General features: G+C 47.7%; 1 protein-coding gene across 1 annotated transcript; it reads left to right on the plus strand.

Annotated features, from left to right (window-relative positions):
• Positions 1-7,019: 7,019 nt before the first annotated feature.
• On the plus strand, positions 7,020-18,114 carry EIF4A3 (eukaryotic translation initiation factor 4A3). The gene is made up of 12 exons (XM_075596329.1): positions 7,020-7,398; positions 10,350-10,422; positions 12,071-12,137; positions 12,896-12,958; positions 13,217-13,349; positions 13,855-13,935; positions 15,012-15,153; positions 15,527-15,665; positions 16,522-16,645; positions 17,121-17,220; positions 17,396-17,523; positions 17,861-18,114. The coding sequence occupies exons 1-12, from the start codon at positions 7,209-7,211 to the stop codon at positions 17,875-17,877; spliced, it is 1,257 nt and encodes a 418-aa protein (XP_075452444.1). The 5' UTR covers positions 7,020-7,208; the 3' UTR covers positions 17,878-18,114.
• Positions 18,115-18,397: the final 283 nt, after the last annotated feature.

An 18,397-nucleotide genomic window follows, 5' to 3' on the forward strand; every position in this document is an offset into this window, starting at 1 on the left:
TTAAGGGACACTATCTTTAGGGATGTTTTACTAACCATTTTCCCTTTTTTAGTTGGGCAGGGTCTTGAGATCCCTCCACTTTCCCAGGGTGGAGGGGCATCCTACCTTCTTCCTTTGCGTGCGTGTCTAGCTGAAGTCTGTGTGTCTTTTTGGCGTCGACAGTTTTGAGTCTTCTAGTCTCTGCGTGTTCTGCGCTGGGAAGGGTTGGCTTGGAGACGAGCTGATTGGACACCTGGGGAGGGAGAGACAGAGGGGCAGGAGAGAGGAAAAAGAAAAGAGAAAGTGGGCGATAACAACGCCCTAACATAGTAACCCCCACCACTCTAAGGGTGAGGGGGACGGATATATTGCCCTCTGGAGACTTCTCGGTGAGTCTGGTTCCGGAATCCACCAAGTAGGTCCCGAAGCCCCTCCAGGGTATTGAGAGATCAATCGAGACCATGCATAACACTGGAAATCAACAATTTAACACTTTATATAACCACTCGTCACCCGTTGAGGGTATTAAAGGCTTAATATTGTTTAACCTACTGAACAGTTTCTAGTCTTTGCCATTACTCTAGATTTGACATAGCCATTCCAGATTCCTTACGAACATTTCTAGCTTTCACCACAAGGTGGAGCCAGAGGATTAATTCTAGACAACATCTATACCTGAATTTTAACATTGACAGTGATAGGAAACAGTATATCAGTACATCCCAATGACACCGTTCTAGGGATGATATTTTCCACTTTCTCCGTTTGAGTCCGGTCTCGTTCAGGTAAAGATCTCTGCCAGCCCCCGCCCCTCCCCCCCATAAACCCAAACCACCCCCCCCCCACCCACGACCCGCATCTGGGGCTGAGACCCATTCTTCGGGGAACTTGCGGTGGGGGAAGGGGGGACGGAGGGGGGACGGAGTGGGGGGGAGGGGGGGAACGGAGGGGGGGAACAGGGGGGTGGGGAACAAGGGGGGGAGCAATGCGAGGTAGGGGGGGCGGCGAGGGGGGAGGAGGGGGGAGGGGGGGATTGGGAGGGGAGAGGGGGGGGTGGGGGGGAGAGGAGGGGTGGGGGGAGGGGGGGAGAGGAGGGGTGGGGGGAGGGGGGAGAGGGGGGTGGGGGGAAGAGGGGAGTGGGGGGGGAGGGAGTGGGGGGAGGGATGGGGGAGGGAGTGGGGGGGTGGGGTGGGGGGGTGGGGGGGGACAGGGGGGGGGAGAGGAACAAGAGGGTGACAGCGACCGTCTCTCTGCTATTTTCTTTTTGGTATTACATCTCCTGCGCCGGCTGTTCTTCTTTACTCGTCCCGCGTCTGGTTCTTTTGCGACGCCAGGCGTTGGGATGCCCTTGGTGTTTTCGCCGTTCCTTGTCTGGGCTGCTCTTCCTCTGCTCTCTCAGATGTCGCATCCTCGTCTGTATGTTGGAGACCCAGGGCCCTTAAGAATCTGGGGGCATCCTCCATGTAGGACACCGTGTGCATCTTCCCTCCAGCCTGCGCCATCAATTTAAAGGGGAATCCCCACCTGTATCTCACTTTGTGATCCCTTAATTTTTGCGTAAGGGGCCTCATATCTCTTCTCCTATCTACCGTTTCTTTAGATAGGTCGCTGTAGACCTCCAGGTGGGTATTACGGAATTGGACCTCACCTTTCTCCTTGCTGGCTGTGAGCACCTTTTCCTTAGTTGTGTAGGAATGGAAGTGTATGATGACGTCTCTGGCTCTCTTAGGGTCTTGTGACTTCGGGCCCAATGTCCTGTGCGCTCTATCCAGTTCCATTTGTTCCTGCTGCAGCTCAGGGACTAGGAATATAAACAGGTCTTTCAAGTACTGCTGCAAGTGGGTAGCCTCTATCTCCTCCGGGATGTATCTCACGCGGAGGTTCTGGCGTCGGTCTCTGTTTTCCTGTTCCTCTGCTTTCTCTTTCAGGGAGCGAATTTCGTAATTTAATCTGTTTATTTCGTCCTCTGCTTGGGAATAGGAATGTTCTGTATCTTCCACTTTTTTGTGTATAGTGTCAGTTCTCTCTGACAGGGCATTCATGTCAGTTCTGAGAGAGTTGATGGCCATGGGGGGAGGGGCAGAGCAGCCTCTTCCGATCGGCGCCCAGAGGGGTGCACAGTTGAAATCGTGCGGTAAGGGTGACGACAGGGTGGAGTAGTGCGGAGCGCCATTTTAATATTGTGAGCCGTGGCATAGGGGGGAAGGTGCACCGAGGGGGAAGGTAGCAGGGAGGTGATGGCGGGGAGGGGTGCTGTGGGTGAGGGGGGGGGTGATGGTGGGGGGGAGCCAGCGGGGAGGTGAGCTGTACGTGAGGTATGGTGAGTGTGATGGGGTGAGAGTCTGTGGCAGTATGTGTGTGTGTCACAGTGGAGTAGGTGTGTCTGTGATGTCAGCGTACCTGTTGGCCAATGAGAGTCGCGGACCCACGGACCAATCAGATTCACCACATCTAGTAACAATCTCACAAAATTCAATTATATATATATATATATATATATATATATATATATATATATATATATATATATATATTAGATGACACTGCATGAACAGAGATCGGCTGTTCTCATGTGTCAGAAATAGTAAAGAAAAGTCACTCTTGCTCCACTGGGATCCTAGAGAAAATAACACACTAGAACAGTGTACCTGTGAAACCGCCTGTCCAGTGTGTCCATGAATAAAAATGTTGGAGCCAATTTTGAACAGGTGTGAGCTCTGTGTGCCTGAGCCTAAGTATTTTCATATAGTGTTGGAGGAGGGAGATTTTCTTTCAAAAACATAAAATTCTACTATAACACTAAAAAGAAAAACACAACTGGAATCTCCAACATTTAAATCAAATATTTCGACTGTAAATTCATAATAATGATACTTAAAGGAGCAGTCCAAGCTGCCGTTTAAAAATAAATAAATGTCCCTCCCCTTTAATATGTGCATCAATACAATGTACACAATGATAAGTAATAACGCTAAGTTGCCGATCGATCTGTTCTCCTGTGATCGATCGGCGAAGATTTGGCTCTGGGGTTCACTAAATGGCTGTCGGCGCAGCAGAAGAGGACCAAAGATGCAAAAGTTCAGTGGGGAAGATCATGTGACCAGTCACCTCATTGCTTCACTGCTAGGGAGGGGGCAGGGCTCAAAAAGGGGTATGTCAGAGCCTGTTTCAGAAGAGGAAGGGGATGTGACTTTGTAAATGGTTGCTATAGAAACAAAGTATTTTCTCATAGTACAGAGCTGATTTATTTGAAAAAAAACGTACATGTAGGTCAGGATATTGCTTGGCCTGCAGCTTTAAAAGGCGCACTAGAAAATATCCCAGACGTGATTTTCATCTTGTATACATATTATAGTATACAGGCATACCCCACATTAACGTACGCAATGGGACTGGAGCATGTATGTAAAGCAAAAATGTACTTAAAGTGAAGCACTCCCTTTTCCCACTTATCCATGAATGTACTGTACTGCAATCATTATATACGTGCATAACTGATGTAAATAACGCATGTGTAACAGGCTCTATAGTCTCCCCGCTTGCGCACAGCTTCGGTACAGGTAGGGAGCCGGTATTGCTGTTCAGGACGAGATGACAGGCGCACGCGTGAGCTGCCGTTTGCCTATTGGGCGATATGTACTTACTCGCGAGTGTACTTACAGTGAGTGTCCATAAACCGGGGTATGCCTGTACTATATATACTGGTACTGTAGAACATTAACATATTATAAAGATAGGCCTTTTGGAAAACTGGTTTCTTTTATAATTTCACAAGAAGATAACAAAGGCACTCTAGTGGTTATTTCAAACCACGTGCTTGAAATCCAATTCAAGATTTATTTGAAGTACTGTACATCCAGTCGTGCAATCAGATGCATTGAAAGCAAAAAATCTGTTTGGAAAAGAAAATGTCATTTGCAAATAGAATCAGATTTTTTTTGTAGCGCATGAGGGTAAACTCAATATTAGTCATGCAATGAACTTGGTAAGTTGGGAGACACACAAAGCCAATAGAAGTAAATGCAAGTGCATGATGTGTAGGTGTTATCCTTCAACCTATCAAAAGGCTTCATTGAAAAGATATTAAATAACAAATCTAATTGCAAGTGTGTCTGATCATCTATTTATATACACACAGATCCATGTCTGTGTCCGGTATTACCTCTGGACATAGTGACCTGACGGGCTTGGGGGGAGGGTGCGGGATTTCCCCTGAGCAGGGAGAGAGCAGGGCTGCTGCTGCTGCTAGGGAGCTGGGCAGCTTCCTCTATCCTTATTGGCTGCTTCTGGGTAATGCAGCCAATCAGGGGGAGGTGTCAGGAGCCCGAGTGTGGGGCCAAGGAGAGGAGGAAACAGCATGGATCGGAGAGAAAGGTGTGTGCGTGTGTAAAATGGTAAGGTTTTTTGTGCCTTTTCTGTGTTTTTTTTCTTTCTTTGTATTTAATGGCTTTATCTGCCAGTGTTTTATTACAGAATGGTTATATTTGTGTGTGTCTCGAGCACATCGCAAACCTACTGTCCCCCATGTCAAAGGCTAACATTTCTGACACATACCCCTGATCTTTCATCAGATGAGTGATGCAGCAACATATTTTACTTTAAAAGTGGAATGAGGAATTTATATTTTAAAATCCAGGTCTAGTTATGGCCTCAATAAATCCTCGTGTTTTTGTAAGTGAGGAAGTGTGTGGTATATATGTGTTTTATTTCGTCTATATATGTTCAAGAATAGGTGGATTCTCAATTTGTACCATGGCACTCTTTTTTTTACATTTTAAACCGATTTTACTTAGTGCGCACTACATACTTGGATACAAATAAAAACTAAATATTTTTTAAAATCACTGGCATTGGCTTCCTTGAGCAAATGTTACCATAATGAAATCAATCATTACATTGGTTTGATTTCTTTGGAAAGTCAACGCCTGATGAAGAACAGAATTGTTTGAAACGCGTAGCTGTCCTGGCACAGCTGATTTTCAATAAGCGTCTGCCGCAGTGCCTAACGAAGCCTCCTGGATTTATACCGGTCTCCTGTATGCCGAGTTCTTCCGCAACCCAGTAGTGCAGGATCGCCGGCACCATCAAGCTAGCCCCAGCGCTTGAAGCCGGCTAACACCACACTTCCCTAACTCACTATATATTACCTAATTGTAAGTTGCTACTTACTTATTTTATCCACATTAATATACTATTTACTTACCTCTGGTGCTCTCTGTGTGCTTTCTATTTTCTTGATCCTCGAGGATTCTCTTCGGGGGAGCTTTGTTTAGCTGGGAGGGCTCCCACACACAGCAGCTGCAAGGAGGGCAAGTTACTCATTCCATCTACCAACACCCATGAAAGCACGAGCGCGGATTCCCCTTTTCACGAAAGTCAAGTGTGATGGGCACTTTCTTGCGCCTGCCGAGCGCCCATCGTACATGAGCTGCCGGGAAGTGGTGGCAATATGCGACCGGCGCTGATAAAAACCGGGACAGTGGCCCGAAAAGTCGGGGCAAGGCCTAAAAACCCGGGACTGTCCCGGCAGGACGACTGGTCACCCTATCCCTAATGCTTGTAAGACACGGCATGCTCCGCTAAACCGCCAGGAAAGTCCAGAACTGGAAATCAGGGTCTGCAATTTTCCCTAATGTGTTTTACACCAGAGTGCTTCATCAAAGGCACATCATGTTCCTGGCGGTGCAGCGAGGTGTACAGAAAACGTGTACCTTTCGGACTACACTACCTACTTTGCTGTAAACATCTTTATTTTTACTTAATTGTGAGGATATTAGGCTTTGCTAATTGTGATATATATATATATATATTTATTTATGGAAAAGGGAAAACACAGGCGCAAATGATGTAACGGCAACTTGAATAACCAGATCAGAGTATCAGGGACACAACAAAATTGTAAATTACTAGTGAAGTAACCAAGTTAGCAATGAATCTCAAAAATGAGAAGAAAAGACAAATATAGTGAAGTATGCTTGTATTGTGATACAGCGCAAAAAAAAAAGACAGCTGCGTACAAAGTAGATGGTACAGGCAGTCCTTGGTTATCCAACGGAATCCGTTCCGGAAGTAGCGTGGGATAGTGAAACCGTTGTAAAGTGAGTCCCATGTTAATCAGTGGCGGTGAGCGTTGGATAACGCATTCAGGCACCGAAAACGGCCCAGAGGGTTGCATTGTAAAGCGTTGGATATGCCATTCATTGTAAAGTGAAACGTTGGACAGCGAGGACTACCTGTACAGGCATGTAGGATAAACAATCCTCTCCTAGCTGAAGTGTAGATTTGTGGCTTGTCCGGTCTCCACGCCGAACACGATCTTAGCTGCCTCCAGTCTCTTGCTCCCAATCCTCCGAGTCTCGCGAGAACCGCAGAGATGACGTCAGGCAGAGTTCTTTAGTCCGTCGACGGGAGGTAGTAGGGAGCAGTGGCCAGCAATAAAGCACAATACATTTGTATTGCTAATGCTATAATATTAATGCTGGTAGGAGAGTCAATACAAAGGCTATGGTATAACAAATAGCCTTAGCCCTACGCGTTTCGTCTTATCACAAAGACTTCATCAGGGATATATATATAATTTATTTTAAGTTGGTGAGCTTTTTCGGTGTTTTTTTTCTTTGTGCAATCAGTCTGTTAATTTTTAGCATGCCTGATCTCATAGGCGCTTATTCAATATGATGTGAAGCCATACTAGCTAAGGTTAATTCCCATTCATTTGAATGGAGCTGCACTTTTCTCCGGCACAGGGAAGCATCTTCAAAGCATACTGAATACGGGCCAAGGTGCAGGGACTAGGTGTTTGGGGTGGGGGTGCTGTATATTCAACATCAATAACACATATATTACTGTGCCATACTGTAAACATGTATAAATCAAGGACGACGGCAGTAACCCCCTCAGTTCCACCAGCTCCCAATGTCTCTTTGGCAGATTTACGCGTTGTTGTTTTATTTTTTGGCTTAGGTGTTTTTTCCCTCAGCCGCCCAAACCAAAGATGGCCGCCGAGCGGTTTCCGCTCAGTGAGGCGTTCGTTTCGTCATCACGCAGGGTCGCGGAAACACGTCAGCTCATCGGTCGCGTGGTGGTTTGCTGGGTGTCCTCGCGCTGTTTCGGGAGTTTTTATCGCTGCCCGGTCTCGTATAGCTGCGCGCGCGCGCCGTGCCCTCGCGCCCACTCCGTCTCGCGCTCCCCCACTGTCTCTGATCGCGTTCCAGTCCGGGCAGGTCAAGATGGCGACAACAACATCACCGTCGGCTGCAGGACCGGGAGGGTTGACGAGCGGGTCGAGCCGCAAGCGGCTCATGAGGGAAGAAGACATGACTAAGGTGGAGTTCGAGACCAGCGAGGAGGTGGATGTGACGCCGACATTCGACACGATGGGACTGAGGGAGGATCTGCTAAGAGGCATCTACGCGTATGGTGAGAACCGAGAGAGAGCAGGGCCTGAGGGGAGAGAGCAGGGCCTGAGGGGAGAGAGCAGGGCCTGAGGGGGAGAGAGAGCAGGGCCTGAGGGGGAGAGAGAGCAGGGCCTGAGGGGGAGAGAGAGCAGGGCCTGAGGGGGAGAGACAGCAGAGCCTGAGGGGGAGAGAGAGCAGGGCCTGAGGGGGAGAGAGAGCAGGGCCTGAGGGGAGAGAGCAGGGCCTGGAGGGGGAGGGAGAAGGGGAGAGAGCAGGGCCCGGAGGGGGAGAGAGCAGGGCCCGGAGGGGGAGAGAGAGCAGGGCCTGGGGGGGGGGAGAGAGAGCAGGGCCCGGAGAGGGGGGGGGAGAGAGCAGGGCCCGGAGAGGGGGGGGGAGAGAGCAGGGCCCGGAGAGAGGGGGGGAGAGAGAGCAGGGCCCGGGGGGGGGGGGAGAGAGAGCAGGGCCCGGAGGGGGGGGGGGGGTAGAGAGAGCAGGGCCCGGAGAGGGGGGGGGAGAGAGAGCAGGGCCCGGAGAGGGGGGGGGAGAGGGGGGGGGGAGAGAGAGCAGGGCCCGGAGAGAGGGGGGGGGGAGAGAGCAGGGCCCGGAGAGAGGGGGGGGGGGGAGAGAGCAGGGCCCGGAGAGGGGGGGGGGGAGAGAGAGAGCAGGGCCCGGAGAGGGGGGGGGGAGAGAGAGAGCAGGGCCCGGAGAGGGGGGGGGAGAGAGCAGGGCCAGGAGGGGAGGGAGGGGAGAGCGCAGGGGAGGGAGGGGAGAGCGCAGGGGAGGGAGTGGAGAGCGCAGGGGAGGGAGGGGAGAGAGCAGGGCCAGGAGGGGAGAGAGCAGGGCCAGGTGGGGTGGGAGGGGAGAGAGCAGGGCCTGGAGGGGAGGGGGAGGGGAGAGAGCAGGGAGGGGAGGGGGAGGAGAGAGAGCAGGGCCAGGAGGGGGAGGGGAGAGAGAGAGCAGGGAGGGGAGGGGGAGAGAGCAGGGCCAGGAGGGGGAGGGGAGAGAGAGAGCAGGGCCCGGAGAGGGGGGGGGGAGAGAGAGAGCAGGGCCCGGAGAGGGGGGGGGGAGAGAGCAGGGCCCGGAGAGGGGGGGGGAGAGAGAGCAGGGCCCCGAGAGGGGGGGGGGAGAGAGCAGGGCCCGAGAGGTGGGGGGGGAGAGAGAGCAGGGCCCCGAGAGGTGGGGGGGGAGAGAGAGCAGGGCCCGGAGAGGTGGGGGGGAGAGAGCAGGGCCCGGAGAGGTGGGGGGGGGGAGAGAGAGCAGGGCCCGGAGAGGTGGGGGGGGAGAGAGAGCAGGGCCCGGAGAGGTGGGGGGGGGGAGAGAGAGCAGGGCCCGGAGAGGTGGGGGGGGAGAGAGAGCAGGGCCCGGAGAGGTGGGGGGGGGAGAGAGAGCAGGGCCCGGAGAGGTGGGGGGGGGGAGAGAGAGCAGGGCCCGGAGAGGTGGGGGGGGGAGAGAGAGCAGGGCCCGGAGAGGTGGGGGGGGAGAGAGAGCAGGGCCCGGAGAGGGGGGGGGGGGAGAGAGCAGGGCCAGGAGAGGGGGGGGGGAGAGAGCAGGGCCAGGAGAGGGGGAGGGGAGAGAGCAGGGCCAGGAGGGGAGGGGGAGGGGAGAGAGCAGGGCCAGGAGGGGAGGGGAGAAAGCAGGGACAGAAGGGGAGGGGGAGGGGAGAGAGCAGGGCAGGAGGGGATGGGAGAGCTCAGGGCCTGGGGGGGAGGGAGAAGGGGAGAGAGCAGGGCCTGGGCGGGTGGGGGGGGGGAGAGAGAGAGCAGGGCCCGGAGAGGGGGGGGAAGAGAGCAGGGCCCGGAGAGGGGGGGGGGAAGAGAGCAGGGCCTGGAGTGGAGAGGGAGGGGAGAGAGCGGGGCCTGGAGGGGAGAGAGCAGGGCCTGGAGGGGAGGGGGAGGGGAGAGAGCAGGGCCTGGAGGGGAGGGGAGAGAGCAGGGCCTGAGGGGGAGGGAGAAGGAGAGAGCAGGGCCCGGGGGGGTGGGTGGTGAAGGGGAGAGAGCAGGGCCCGGGGGTTGGGGGGGTGGTGAAGGGGAGAGAGCAGGGCCCAGGGGGGGTGAAGGGGAGAGAGCAGGGCCCGGGGGGGGGGGGGGTGAAGGGGAGGGAGCAGGACCTGGGGGGAGGTTGAAGGGGAGAGAGCAGGGCCTGGGGGGGAGAAGGGGAGAGAGCAGGGCCTGGGGGGTAGGGGAGAGAGCAGGGCCTGGGGGGTAGGGGAGAGAGCAGGGCCTGGGGGGGAAGGGGAGAGAGCAGGGCCTGGGGGGGAAGGGCAGAGAGCAGGGCCTGGGGGGGAAGGGGAGAGAGCAGGGCCTGGGGGGGAAGGGGAGAGAGCAGGGCCTGTGGGGGTAGGGGAGAGAGCAGGGCCTGTGGGGGTAGGGGAGAGAGCAGGGCCTGTGGGGGTAGGGGAGAGAGCAGGGCCTGTGGGGGTAGGGGAGAGAGCAGGGCCTGTGGGGGTAGGGGAGAGAGCAGGGCCAGGGGGGTAGGGGAGAGAGCAGGGCCTGGGGGGGGGGGGGGAGAGCAGGGCCTGGGTGGCAGGGCCTCAGGGCCTGGGGGGGAAGGGGAGAGAGCAGGTGGTGCGGGTGGAGGAGGGAGAAGGGAACAGAGCAAAGCCTGGGGGGGAGGGAGAAGGGGAGAGAGCAGGGGGGGGAGGAGAAGGGGAGAGAGCAGGGCCTGGGCGGAGGGGGAGGAGAAGGGGAGAGATGAGGGGCGATGAGGCCAGAGTCGTGGGGATGGAGGGGTATACAGGCAGGGGGGGGGGGGGGCGTCTTAGTGGTGTGGAGGGGTATACAGGGGGGAAGTTGTATTATTGTGTTGAGAGAAGTATGTATAGTTGTGTAGCTTGATGTGCATACAGTATGTGTGGGACTCCTGTCTATTGTCTATTGTCCTGTCTGTATGTGCTATTATCACACTGTGCCCACATATAGACCCTTTCTGTTTTAACCAGGCAAACTGACAAAGCTTTTATCCTATTTTGTGTAGGTTTTGAGAAGCCATCAGCTATCCAGCAGCGGGCCATCAAGCAGATCATTAAAGGGAGAGATGTCATAGCACAGTAAGTGATATTATATTCCATGGACAGTGATTGGGCCTTAACGTTACATTTTAAAATCGCATGCTCCTTTTTGGTACATTTCTTTGTGACTTTTTATAACATTTAGTTCTTCTTCTTTAGTACTTCTCTCAGGTAATTAAAGGGGCATTTCCTCTAGCCCAATTTTTTGTTTTATAAATGCAGCAGTTCCTTGCCTTTATCCAAGCTGCCGATCGATTGGTGAAGATCCTGCTTCTCAGGGCTGCCTATTTCAATAGAGGAAGTGCTGTCACTTCCTAAATATTTGCAAATGAAGCTTAATACATACCGTGATTTATTTTTCATGCAGTATTATCTAATGCTAAACAACTTATTATTATTTTTTTTGTAGATTATATAGGATTTTTTTTAAATTGAAATGCTGCTTTAAATTCTTATCCCATAACTTGTGAACAGAGGGACCTGCAAAGCTTAACGTAAAACTGTGTGCTATGGAGTAGCATTTAATTGGGATAGAAGATTGTGTCTTGTATTTTTTTGCTGTGCTGTTTACACGTTGTCATGATCTTGACACCCTTAAGTTTCTTGTTACCGACATGGTTTCTGTGACATGGTTTCTGTGACATGGTTTCTGTGACATGGTTTCTGTGACATGGTTTCTGTGACATGGTTTCTGTGACATGGTTTCTGTGACATGGTTTCTGTGACATGGTTTCTGTGATGTTTTGTTGCTTGAAGAATAGTGGATACGTTGGCACATGTTTCTTGTCAGTCCCCTTACTAAAGCTAGTGAAATAGTACACGTCTATCGGTGCTTGGTTAAATCATTCTCTGTCTATAAAATAGGACTAGTATATGAGTCTATGCAGAAAGGTCTTAAACTCATGTCCCCGTTTTGTGTCCCTTGGCTACGTTGGGATTTTTAGAATTGATGGCGGATAAGGACCACTTAAACAGTCGGCCAGTTTTTCCAAAAGATAAACTTGTTTATAACTGTAATTTTTTAAAATGTACGTACTAGATTTGCCTTCATTCTCTGCTGGGAGATTTTCATACCTTAACTACCTCTTCAACCTGGAAATACAATGCAGTTATCTTCATATACGTTATTTGTGGTTTACCATTGCATTAATCATACATAGATTGCAAACTTTCCAGTGCAGGGATTGGCATATTGTCTGATATTGTTTTTTGCACGTATTGTATTATAATTCCCCGTTCTGTATTGTCTATTGTAAATTACTGTGGGTGCTATATACACGTAGTCCTTGTTATCCAATGTTTTACTTGACAACGAATGGCATATCCAACACTTTACAATGAATGGCATATCCAACACTTTACAATGCAACCCTAAGGGCTGTTTTTCGGTGCCTGAATGCGTTATCCAACACTCACCGCCACTGATTAACATGGGACTCACTTTACAGTGGTTTCACTATCCCACGCTACTTCCAGAACAGATTCCGTTGGATAACTGAGGACAGCCTGTAAATGCAAATGTAAATACACAGATTTAAACCTCCTATGGCATAGTATTTGAACCATATATAATTAGCAAATAATGTAAGTGAAACTGGGATTTGGTGACCAAAAAAGATTTTGGTAAACATTTGTACATTAATCTTTATAAATAAACTAAGCGATACTCCCTTTCTTTTCTTTCCAGGTCACAGTCTGGTACAGGCAAAACTGCAACTTTTTGTGTCTCTGTTCTTCAGTGTTTGGACATTCAGGTAATTAGGTTTTTAAATGATTTAGTTGAATGTAAATCTGCTTGTATACTGACAAAAAACACATTTAATTTTGGGCAGCTTCACAGCCTGACATCTAGAAAGCTTATATAAGGTGGTACTTGTATTCAATTATAATCTCTTTATATAGCATGTTCCTGAGATCTTTGGAGGAAGAGAGCTGTAGAAATGTGCACAAAGCATATTGACTTTTTATAGGTCAGTCCCGTCACTGATGCATGTTACGTGGACAGCCTAATTTTTAAGTCTTAGCATGAAAATTACATTTAACTGTTCTACAGGTTCATAACATTTAAATACTGTAAATAGAAAGTAGGCAGTGGATTTCTAGTTATGATGCCTAATAATAAAACACATCAAACATAATTTATTGAAATGTTTGTCGGTTTTGTTAGTTGTCGAATGCATTCTGGACTATTTTTTATTTGAATATATTTTTAAGACCTTTGTGGATAAACTCGCAAATATATACCCATTAATGTTTCTAATTGTAAGAAAATGTATATAGTTGGGTATGTCTTCTGCAATAATGCTGATGTTGACTTCATATGTAGGGTGTTTTGTGTTTTTGGTTTACCAGACTTCTAAATGTAAGACTGCTTTGACTACTTAAAAGTATATGTTGTGGGTATTTTGGGGGTTCAATATGAGCTTGTAGGTGTTCTGTATACTTAAAAGTAACAATGTTTGATTCTTGTTAATAAAAAAAACACATTTGACTCTGTCGTTCTTCCAACCAGGTCCGTGAAACCCAGGCATTGATTTTGGCACCAACCAGAGAACTGGCAGGGCAGATTCAGAAGGTAAGCTCACAATACATTGTCTAGGAACATGTTAAATGTGGCACCTGGATCTAAATAAATCGGCTCCTTCATTGGCCGTCTTAGAAAGCCACAGACAACAATAGGAAGTTGCCTGAACTGGCTTTTCAGGCCACTGGTGGTCCCCATGTCAGACTATTACTGCCGGTATGGGGAGCAGGGTGCATAAACAAAACAGTATGCAGTTTCTCTCAGGCTGGGCCAGGTTTCCTCATATCCCCCCCTTTTTTTTTGGTACAGGTGCTTCTTGCCCTGGGCGACTACATGAACGTACAGTGCCATTCGTGTATCGGAGGGACAAATGTTGGAGAGGATATCCGAAAACTGGATTATGGGCAGCACGTTGTTGCTGGCACACCGGGACGTGTTTTTGGTAAGCATGTTAAAGCAACCACACAGGATGTCTGCTCCGTTTCAAAGGAACTATGCTAGTCTGTGCAAGCCATTAAATAGGAATGCTGACCACCACAGTTAATCTATTCTAGGTATAATCTCTTGGCCTAAACACCACCTGATGTTTTGTATCTCTGAGAATATAAAAATGTTTAAATGCATTTCAGCCGATGCGTTGGGCATATGAACCTTTCTCTGACCCTTGTGAGGTACTCACTATTTTTGCTCAGATCACGTTCTCTGACCCATTGCGGCAGGGAACGCAGTCACTGTGGAATTGGGGCCCCCTACACTTCTGTTCATCACTGGGGGACGGTCACAACCATGTGATCTCTATCGAGAGAGAAACAACCCCAGAAGTCCATCGGGGCTCTGGTGCTTCTGGACTTCGGGCATCGTAAAGGTTGACCTACAGCTTAACATTGGTGCAATAATGTTTCTGGCAGCTCTTGGAATGAGCATCTATTTTATTTATATTTTTGCAGATATGATTCGTCGCAGGAGCTTAAGAACTCGTGCCATTAAAATGTTGGTTCTGGATGAAGCTGATGAGATGCTTAACAAAGGTATTTAGTCACAAAGGCTGCATGTGCATTTCATTTTCTGAGCACTTAGGGGGTTATTTATCGGGCTCTGTTCAGGTTAAACGCACGCTTAACCAAGCTTGATGAATCGTGTTTGAGAACCGACTTGCATCTGACAGCACTTTTTTGGCATGCAAAAAAGTAAACGAGTATTTAAATGTCACTTTAGTAAGAATAGAATCAAGTATTTAATACAAACGTTTCATATATAAAATCATGTTATTCATGTATTAAGTGGTCTAAGACTTTTGGCCACAACTAAAACGCCCCCGCCGCTGGGACGATGTCTGCCACGCCTGACCTCCCGCTCCGACAAGCCAGGTCTGATAAGTGAATGGTTCAATGTCCCGCGCTGGACTGTAACACTGCCTAGACCTGCTGCGTGCGGTACATTTAAAGATGGCGCGTCATGGGACATTTAAACATGCCCTTATCATTGTTGGAGTAGGTGGTCAGGCGCGGCAGACCTGGCTTTTCGGGCTCATGGTGAGATGTCCCGGTGGTAGAACGCCAGCTGCGTTTTGATGCCGGCAAAACGTTGCATTCCGGCATTGAGACTGTCTCAATGTTCACACCCAGTGTTTTGGCACATTGCCTCTTTAGAGATCAGTTGTTGGATGTCAATAAGAAAACATTCTCAGTAGATTAATCTTTAAGGGTAAATGTGCTTTGAGGTAGCCTATGATTGCACATTGATATCTCCCCCTCCCAAACCACCCCCCCCCCCCCCCCCCCCCAGTACAATGTGTAATTCAGAAAACGCAGTGAACATTCTTGCTAAAGTAGTAGTTGATGAAAATGGGGGAATATTTGCTGTTTTCTCCCTGCCTTCCAGGCACTGCGCCAACCCATTGTACCCAAACTGGGCAGTTAATCTGTTATCCCTTGACCTCTTGTATAACAAGTTTTCGAGATGTTTTATCTTCCCCGGTTGGGGCACCATGAATCAGTTCTTAGGAAGCCCCCAAAAAAGGCAGACTACTACTTTTCAATTTTTCAGAAAATAAAACGTGACTTGTCTGATTTATGCTCATGTTACAACTGTGGCATCTCAATAGGTTTTAAGGAACAGATTTATGATGTCTACAGATATCTGCCGCCTGCTACCCAGGTGTGTTTGATCAGTGCCACACTGCCTCACGAGATCCTGGAAATGACCAATAAATTCATGACTGATCCCATCCGTATCCTGGTGAAACGGTAAGTGATTGTATGAGCTGTAGTTTCGGAAACATGTTGGAATCCTCTGGCTCTGGTCTGTGGAGATAATTTTCTGATATGCTTTAAATGGCAATAATTTCCCTTCTCACACTTGCTTGGAGAATACACCTTTTAAATTAATTTTTTAGTCTTATGGTGGCATCTAGTTTTATTCTTACTAGTATTGTCTTTCCACATGAATCCAATTGCTGCTGCAAAACGGGTCCTTTTTGAGAAGTAAAGGGATTTAAACTTAAATAGGGTGGATATTGTGCACAGTGCCTGTTAATGTGATGGGCTACTTTACAGCAGCCCGAGCCAATATGACTGAGTTCCCACTATTATGTTCTCAAACAAATCTGCTCTCTCTTAGTGATGAGTTGACACTGGAAGGCATTAAGCAGTTTTTCGTGGCTGTGGAGCGAGAAGAGTGGAAGTTTGATACCTTGTGTGATTTGTACGATACACTGACCATCACACAGGCTGTCATCTTCTGCAACACCAAAAGAAAGGTACGGAATGTGTTACATGTAAATTGCATGTTGAAGAAGTAATAACATGAGTGTGTTGATGATTTTCTACAGCACACTATGCCACGTGCCCCCCATCTTCTCTTCCCCACCCCCCCTTTTTTTTATTGGTGTCCGTTCCTGAATCTGATAGAAGTCATTTGAAAGTCTGTGTGTCTGTGTGTCTGTGTGTCTGTGGAGGCACTCAAAGTAAAGTATATTTATGTACCTGCAACAATTTAGGGGTTGCTGTATTCTGTAAAATTTAAAATCAGAAGTACTGAAATATTATATTGTATTATTAATTTAAAAAAAATATATAAAACTGTAATTGGTTTATAAAATAAAAAAGTACATTTAAACTTAGACTGACTTAAAGACTGCATTTCCCCCTCCCTCCCTGAAGCCAATTAACGTGTGTAATATTGGTGTTTTGCCTTGTTTGCATTTCCTGTTTGTTTTATTGGATATGTTTCGTGTTAAAAATTATGATTTTCTTAATATCTCTAGTTTTTGGGATTAGACTGCTCTGGGGAGAGCTCAATTTTAACCTCCCGGTTACCATTGCAAATGCTTACATTTCCTGAACAGAGCATTAGATTTTAAGAATAAACAGTGTTGGAATAGACAAAGAGAGATCGATTTTTAGTAAGCAAAAAATATAAAATGCTAAATAATGGCGATCAGTGCAAACTATTACTCAAAGCCTTGTGCAAACAAGTTATTAATTCTTTCAGGGTTAGAGCAGCCTGTGGCATTGCTGTTTGGACAGACCCGTTCGCTAAAGTTGCACCTGTCTCACATGGAGTGCTCGCTCATGCTCTCATGTTCTCATGTTCTCATGCTCCTGTACTCACAGGTAGACTGGTTGACAGAGAAAATGAGGGAGGCCAACTTCACAGTTTCATCAATGCACGGTGACATGCCACAGAAGGAGAGAGAGTCAATCATGAAGGAATTCAGATCTGGAGCAAGGCAAGTACCTCTGTCATTCTGTTGTGCGCTTCTTACAGAATAGATTTACCAGATTCATTTGTATGTTCTAATACCAATTATTTTACTGTGACCTGTAGCTTTGAGTGCTTATTAAATTAAAAAAAAATAGTTAATACTTAAAATTGATATTTGCACACTTGATTTTTTTTTTTTGTGGCCCAAAGGGCAGACACTTTAAAGAGAATAGTGGTGAATTTAGCCTTCTAGACCAGGGGTGGCCAACTCCAGTCCTCAAGGGCCCCCAACAAGTCAGGTTTTAAGGATATCCCTGCTTCATCACAGGCAGCTGCCAGTGATTGAGCCACCTGTGCTGAAGTAGGGATATCCTGAAAACCTGACCTTTTGGGGTCCCTTGGGGTTGGCCACCCTTGTCCTAGACATTTCCAAATGTAGCTTTTTCTTGTAACTGAAGCTCACGGATTTGCAACATAACTGCTCTTGTTTTTCTTTTCAGCCGAGTACTTATTTCCACAGATGTGTGGGCCAGAGGACTGGATGTTCCTCAAGTATCATTGATTATAAACTATGATCTTCCCAACAACAGAGAATTGTACATTCACAGGTAGGATTGTATTCATCTCTCCGAAGTTTCCCGACACTACGAGATCTCTGCATGTTGAATATCTGCGATCAGTTTGTGTTGGTGAAAATCAGATTTTGATGTCGGTGAAAAGGTACGGGTTGGGATTGAAACATTGGGAAAATTATCTGATTTTTAAAAAAAAATTTATTAATAGAATTGGACGTTCTGGGCGATATGGAAGAAAAGGTGTCGCCATCAACTTTGTAAAGAATGACGACATCCGTATCCTGCGAGATATTGAACAGTACTACTCTACTCAGATTGATGAAATGCCCATGAACGGTATGCACATGTCCAAACCTTTTAGTATCCTAATGTGTGATGAGCCTGGAGTTATCTGTAACTTGCAGGTGGAAGTGGCAACCCGATTTCCCCATCATATACCCACTTTTTACTCTCCCCAATGAATAGTGTATATGGTTTACTGGTTAGTCTGTCATTAAGTATTTTGGGACTGCAAATCATGTTAGAAGCTCCATACATCTTGCATAGCCATGTGCATTTATGAGATTGTTCAAATATTTTTTTTTAACAAATAACACTTCTCACTGATTACCACAAACAAATATTGCTAAAAGGCAAACAGTTGGATGGCACTTTTTTTTCAATTTTTTTGTAGTTGCTGATCTGATTTGAAGAGCAAAGCTGGTGTATAGAACAACTGCGTGGAAAGGAGCTACCGAGAAGAGCTTTACCCATTTTACTTTTCTATTTTTGGAGACTGGTTTCTTTAGCAGAGCAAGTTTTGGATGTGATCTTTTAACTGTCTTTATTTAACTGTTTGCGATTTGCAAATGCTGCAGTAGAACCATTGTAAACCCATGTAAATACTACATTTGGTGTAATTCTTTTCAATAAAAAACAGAAATCGCCCGTATGCTGCGATTTATTCCCTCTTCCCACAATTAAACGGGTAGAAAAAAAGTGTGTGTGTTTGTGTGTGTTTGTGTGTGTTTGTGTGTGTTTGTGTGTGTTTGTGTGTGTTTGTGTGTGTTTGTCTGTGTTTGTGTGTGTTTGTCCCGAGCATGCGCATTTTAAGTGAAACGTCTTTGTCTTTTGTCACTGTTTTGTCACAGAAATTGTATTTGTGATGGTGATATTTGTAATTAAAAATCAAAACACAATATCGGTGCCAAACCGCAAAGACGTTTGACTT

Source organism: Ascaphus truei, chromosome 4 (genome assembly GCF_040206685.1).
Source record: "Ascaphus truei isolate aAscTru1 chromosome 4, aAscTru1.hap1, whole genome shotgun sequence".
Classification (NCBI taxonomy): Eukaryota; Metazoa; Chordata; class Amphibia; order Anura; family Ascaphidae; genus Ascaphus; species Ascaphus truei.